The following is a 6,748-nucleotide window of genomic DNA, read 5'->3' as shown; positions in this document are numbered from 1 at the left end:
GAATGGGACCGTTTTGGGCAAATTTTTTTAAGCCCCTCACTTTCCCGGAATTTTTGATGTCCAACTTATGTGATATGGTCAAAAATTGTAGGACTAGATACATTTAGATTTTTTTTTTTTTTTCCCGAAAAATTGGCATTTACGGGCGAACGGAAATTTTTTCCGGGTCATTCGAAAAAGTTCCTACGTCGTGTGAAAATTCCGGTCATTTCGATATTTGAATGGTTCAGATTGGTCAAATGGTTCGGGCTGCGCTGCGCGCCGACGAAACGCCATTAAAGAAAAAACAGAATTTTATTATATGGGCCTTTGCAATGCAAAGCCCCATATAAACACCTCCTATATCTTGAAGGGGGCTGTATCATTTTCACCGGCACTAATTAACTTAGAGGAGGGTGGCAGGAACCCTGCCAAACAAAAAAACTACAAATGTGCTAACTGCTTTACATCATACGTCACTTTCCCCATTTGTTAAGTCAATGCAAACTCTGGCAGAGCAACAAAAGAAAAAAAAGTTTTGTCTGAGGAGACAAAAAAAGAAAAAAGGGAGGCTACCAGGATAAAAGGACACTCAAGAATAAACATTGGCCCGGTTTTCACTTTCACTCAACCGAACCCGTCACGCTGATGGGTTCAGGTGGGGGAATATGGTACAAAATCAAACATTTCTATTTTAAACATCGTCATTTGCTATTGTTTAGCCACAACTGGATTCATTACCTCCTTACTATTCATCTTTCCCCCAGCCGCTGGAAACAGAAATGTCGTTTAATCCATCTGCAGGCGACCGGTAGATCAGAATTTTACGACACTGTGCGCTCATGTGCTGGTCCTCATGTGAAACGTAGTCTTCCTTATGGCAAAACACTACCGCTTTTGTCCACCTGCATCACTAAAATCAACCAAAACTGAAAAGTAACATAGTATTGCTTTAAATGAATGCCCTATAAAGGATTAAAGTGGACAAATTCTCCAAGAACTCACATCTGGGCGTTTAAGATGCGTTCACTGGGTCATGACCATCTTGCAGGAAGCTTTACAAATGCAACGTGACAACCTGGATGCACTTTGATCCAGTAATTCAATTGTCTCATGCACCCACACCATATGTTGTTCTACATACCCTTGATTCACTGTGCCTGGAAATAAATAGAGTCAAATGAAGATTTTTTCTATTTTATTGTTTTTATAATACTGTGTGGTAAGAAACAAGCAGCCACAGTACATATTCAACAGGTTCACTTTCCAACAAAACAAACAATTCACGAACTTGACAACGCACAGTCACTGACCATTTACAGTGCCTTCTAAACAACAATCACTCACAATAAATTCAACAACCTTAATACCATTGTATAAAAACAACAACAAAAAAGCACCAGTTATGAACCTGTGGCCATTCCTCTGTTTCTATGTGGCTCTCTTCATGCATGTTGTGGCATTACCAAAGGGTGACTCACTTACATTGGCACATTTATAATTTTTTAAAACTAAAATAAAGCATTCTAAATGCACAGTGCACAAACAAAAATGTGGTCATCAATAAACAATACAGCTGGAAAGGAATGACACTTCAGTGTGAGAGGACGTGTGCCTTTGTAACATGTGCAGCTCAATCTTCCTGCCCTGTGGAGGCTGTCCCAAGTCCAGTTTTGTATAATTTGCATAATTAATCTAATTTTAGGAACTAAACTGGGATATTTGTTAGAAGCGATTTTAGTCAGCGATAGGCAGTGTGATAGTCTGACTGTTTGGAGTGTGTGGCAGCAAAAATCACACAGTATGTTGAACAGTTGGATGTCATCACCACACAGCACAGTCCATCCGTTGGAAACAAAAACACAGAGGAACAGCCAACGTATTAAGCACAGCAGGTGGTTTTTATCATAAACAGATTTTTTTACTCATTTGTGACGACAACGCACGCTATGTTGATGTGTGACGGAGAGCTTTCACTGAATCCAGTTCTACAAGTTTTAAATACTTAAGTCGACATCGCTTCATACCCTAAAAAAACTGTACTGTTTTTTTTTTTTTTAAGCATTCATTCGTACTTTGTTTCCTCTGACAGGCATCTTAACAAAAATAGTCGTGATCTGCTTGAATTTGGATAAAGAATTTATAAATAGCACCTCATTTCAGAATGAAGACGAACTAGATTTGTGAAAATCGCTTTTGCAAACTGATCACGGTCTTTGCCAATCACTGAAAACAATTTCCCTTTAAAGATGACATTTAAATCAGTGCAGTTTTCTTGGTTGTTCACAAAAATACAAAACAAGGAGGCTTGGACGGTTGTTTTCCATGGGCCAGAGTTTACCAGATTCCACTGGAGCGGCCACCTGGGGGGGCCAAGATACGAGCAGAGGACCTCTTGGGGATGTGGTCATCAACCTGGGACCCTATAGAGAAAACTCAATTAGTCGGTTTTCATTCAGTTCAAATCATTAAAATGTAATGGATGAAATTTGAGGTTGCATACAACTACATGTCAAGAATAAAAACAACATTTATCCATTTGATGTAACTATTACAACATCACCAATACATACAGTATACCCTGGTACATTGGTATGAAAAAGTATCTGAACCTTTTGGAATTTCTCACATTTCTGCATAAAATCACCGTCAAATGTGATCTGATCTTTGTCAAAATCAAACATGAAAAAACAGTGTCTGATTTAATTAAAACAACCCAAGCTTTTATAGGTTTTCAAACTTTAATGAGGATAGCATGATAACAATGACAGAAGGGGGAAACATAAGTAAGTGAACCCTCTGCCTAAGGAGACTTCAATTGAAACCAATTTTTACCAAACAATTTAAGTCAAATGTGTACCTAATCACAGAGGAGAGGTTCAAAGCTGCCCTGCCCACTATAAAACACACACCTGGTAAAAATTGTCTTGTTGAGAGGCATTGTCTAATGTACATCATTGCCCGGTCAAAAGAGCTGTCTATAGACCTGCGATCAAGGATTGTTGATTTGTATGAAGCTGGGAAAGGATACAAAACCATCTCTAAAAGTCTGGATGTTCATCAATTGACAGTCAGAGAAGTTGTCTACAAATGGAATGAGTTTGGCACTGCTGCTTCTCTCCCAAGGGGTGGCCGTCCACCAAAGATGACGCCAAGATTTCAGCACATAATACTCAGAGAGGTAAAACAGAACCCAAGAGTGTCTGCTAAAGACTTCACTGGCAGTCCGATATCACTGTGCATACATCAACCATATGTAAAACAATGGCCAAGAATGGTGTTCATGGGAGGACTCCACGGAGGAAGCCACTGCTGTCTAAAAAAAACATTTTTGCTCGTTTAATGTTTGCATAAAGGCACTTGTACACTCCACAAAAGTTTTGGCAAAATATTTTGTGGACTGATGAAGCCAAAGTTGAATTGTTTGGGAGTAGCACACACGTCATGTGTGGAGGAAAAATGGAACCACTCACCAACATCAACACCTCATCCCCACCGCGAAGCATGGTGGAGGAAGCATCATGATTTGGGGTTGTTTTGCTAACTCAGGGCCTGGACAACTTGCAATCATTAATGGAAGAATGAATTCAAAAGTTTATCAGGATGTTTTGCAGCAAAACCTAAAGCCGTCTGTCAGACAGTTGAAGCTAAAAAGTGGATGGATGCTGCTTAGAATAGGCCAAGATTAGTCCTGATCGATGTGCCAGACTCATCTGCAGCTACAGGAAGTGTCCTGTTGAAGTTACAAAATATTAAATGTGATGGTTCACTTATTTTTTCCCCCTTCTGTCATTTTTTTTGCATAGTATCCTCGTTAAAATATGAAAACCTAAATATGTTTGGGTGGTTTTAGTTAAAGCAGACAGTTTTTTCATCTGTGTGATTTTGACAAAGATCAGATACAATTTGATGGTGATTTTATGCAGAAATGTGGGAACTTCCAAAAGGTTCAGATACTTTTTCATACCACTGTAGAAGCAACGGAACACTTGTATTTACATACCTGAGAGGCTAAAAGAGCTCTCATGGAGGTCTCGAACCCCCTGTTGCACCCTCAAAACACCTTTGTTAGCACCATCTCCATCAATGGGGCTTAAACCGAGCTCCTTCTTCATAGCGTTGGCAACTTTGACCACATCACCAGAGTAGGGATCCCTGTCAACTCCTTTGTATGCTTGAGCCTGTCCATAGGGTAATACAGATAAAGTAATTAGACTATAAAAACTGGGAATTTTTAAATTATTTGCACTCATATGTACACACTTTTTCTCTCTGCACCATCTTCTTATACAGATAATCAGGGAAGGTGCGTTGTGGGTAGAATTTTCCAGAGCCTTCAGCGCACATAAACATTGCATTCTCACACACCAGGCGCCCTCGGCTGATGGTGACCAGAGGAACGCCATGGCAGCGCATGCCCTCATACAGGTTGAAGTCTCCTCCTTGCACCTGAGTGCCAATAGAGATGGTCCTGCACAAAGAGCAAAATGAGTGACAGGTTTATGACACATCTGTAGGAGAACTCACCTAGTTGCATCTGGATCCCACACCACCACATCAGCGTCTGCTCCGGGGATAATGCGACCCTTGCGTGGATACAAATTGTAGATCTTTGCAGCATTAGCGCTCGTCACAGCCACAAAACGATTTTCGTCCATCTTTCCTGTAACCTAAGGACGTTGATATGTGGGCATGAGGACATTTTTTAATGTGTGGGATTTGGTATGTGGATAGAAAAGCAAAACCAACATGAATGGTAGCTATTGTACATGCGCGTCAACGGACATACCACCCCTCGCTCCCAGATGACGCTCATCCTGTCTTGGATTCCAGGCACTCCGTGTGGGATCTTGGTGAAATCCTCCTTGCCCAAGGCCCTTTGCTTGGTGCTAAAAGGTCGGTGCTCTGATGCCACAACGCTCAGAGTGTCACTGAGAACAGGATGTGTATTTTCAGTTGATGCTTATTTACATATACAATTATTTTGTCCGTTTACCGAATGTCTTTTATACCAAAGTACCGAATTTTACAAACTATAGGCCTAATTTTTTTCATAGTGTGGCTGGTCCTGCGACTCATACGTATGCTTTTTTTCCCATTTCATTATAAATTTTTTGGGCTGGTGCGACTCATATGCGGAAATGAACATATTAACTAATTTATAAATCAACAGGTAAGATGAGTCCAAAATAGACATGGGAATGCAGATTTAGTTAACATGACCATTGAAGGACACGCAAATTCAGTGATTTTTTTTTTTTGTTTGTTTGATGGCACACAAGCGCTCTTTAACTAAAATGTATACAAAACAATTTACAAATTCCATTGACAGAAATTTGATTGTTCCCAGAGGGGATTTAGGCAGTGTTGTTTTCGTCAATGACGACAATAACGAAACTTTTTCGTGAACGAACACTTTTTTCATGACGGTGACGAGACGATAACGAGCTAACAACATGGGAGACAAAAAAAAAAACATAACAATATAAATGCCAGTTTTTGTCCGACGAGACGAGAACGAGACGAAAATGCGCAATAGTTTCCGTCACATGTTCACAATGTGTGACATTTTATGTGTAGTTAGCCTGCATCGTAGCAGTGTCTGGTTGTGTCACTCGTGACGTGCTGTGCCCACCCTCTACTCCGACTCACCAGTGTCATCTCCTGTCACTCCAGCTTGCACACACGGTAAGATTTGTTTTCTTGGCCAGAAATAATATACAATGTTGCTTTAGCCTTCAAAGGTCTGTGCTGACTGATCAACACACACTAAATGTAACTCGTAGCGCTAGCATAGCTTTTTTTTTTTTTTTTTGCGTTAGCATTAGCCTAATGCTAACGGTGAGCGTCCTCTTGAACTCTCGGACAACTTTTTTTTATACACAGTTCGTGGAATCCAGGTGGGTATGAGTCATTGAAAATAATGTACTGTTTTCTTGCTGAGTGTGTATTATCACCAAGTTGGCGTTGTCATTATAGACGCTACAATATGTGCTCGTCTGTCAGTGTTCATTCAAAATTGTCGGAAACCTTTATTTATTTATGGGGTATTTTTGTAAAAAATTATGTTACAGACGAAAACATTTTTAGTAAACGTTGTGTAAAACTATACGAAATTAGTCTTGTGTTTTCGTCAACAAAAACTAGATGAAGACAAACACATTTTGAGATGACTAAAATATGACAAAGACTAATAAGTATTATTGTCTAAAAGACTAAGACGAAAATTAAAAGGGCTGCCAAAAACAACACTGGATTTAAGTAAATTGGGAAAAATTGCCTACCCCCAAACAAAACTATTTTTTCTAATCATTTTCAACTCAGAAAGACAATCGTGCCTATTGTTCGAAAACATGATGAGAAGGTCTATAGAGCTATGTTTTATTTGAACTACACACGCACTTGCCCAACAGTCCCATGAGGTAGCCAGGAGTGTTGGGGTCAATTCGGAGAGGAGGGACGATGACATGGGCAGCAGCGTGAGCCCAGTCCTGGTGGTAATACTGCATGCCGTTCAACACAGCATGAGCGACTGTGGTCTCCGCATGGACCACCTTACCTGTAGAAACATTATTGTCATCTTTATCAGAATAGCCGCAATCTGTGCGTGTTGTTATCGCACCGGGACCAACCCTGCATCTTGGCAGCGGCAATCATATCTCCAGCAGGCATACTGGAAACGTTGACCAGGTAGATAGGGCAGTGAGCCTGTAACAACACGTACAGATAATTATGAATTACATCATCTTCACATCAGCAGTACACTGAA

General features: G+C 40.3%; 1 protein-coding gene across 1 annotated transcript in view; it reads right to left on the bottom strand.

Moving 5' to 3' along the window:
• Positions 1-1,162: 1,162 nt before the first annotated feature.
• Positions 1,163-6,748, bottom strand: part of LOC130907281 (dihydropyrimidinase-related protein 5-like) — a 28,302-nt gene continuing 22,716 nt past the window's right edge. Inside the window, exons 8-14 of the mRNA XM_057822167.1 lie at positions 6,612-6,687; positions 6,382-6,538; positions 4,769-4,910; positions 4,507-4,649; positions 4,243-4,450; positions 3,983-4,160; positions 1,163-2,402 (exon numbers count right to left, since the gene is read on the bottom strand). Coding sequence (XP_057678150.1) covers positions 2,317-2,402; positions 3,983-4,160; positions 4,243-4,450; positions 4,507-4,649; positions 4,769-4,910; positions 6,382-6,538; positions 6,612-6,687 — 990 coding nt within the window. The 3' untranslated portion in view covers positions 1,163-2,316. The remainder of the gene's footprint in view (positions 2,403-3,982; positions 4,161-4,242; positions 4,451-4,506; positions 4,650-4,768; positions 4,911-6,381; positions 6,539-6,611; positions 6,688-6,748) is intronic.

This window comes from Corythoichthys intestinalis, chromosome 19, assembly GCF_030265065.1.
Source record: "Corythoichthys intestinalis isolate RoL2023-P3 chromosome 19, ASM3026506v1, whole genome shotgun sequence".
Classification (NCBI taxonomy): Eukaryota; Metazoa; Chordata; class Actinopteri; order Syngnathiformes; family Syngnathidae; genus Corythoichthys; species Corythoichthys intestinalis.
This window is presented reverse-complemented; position numbering and strand designations above follow the sequence as displayed.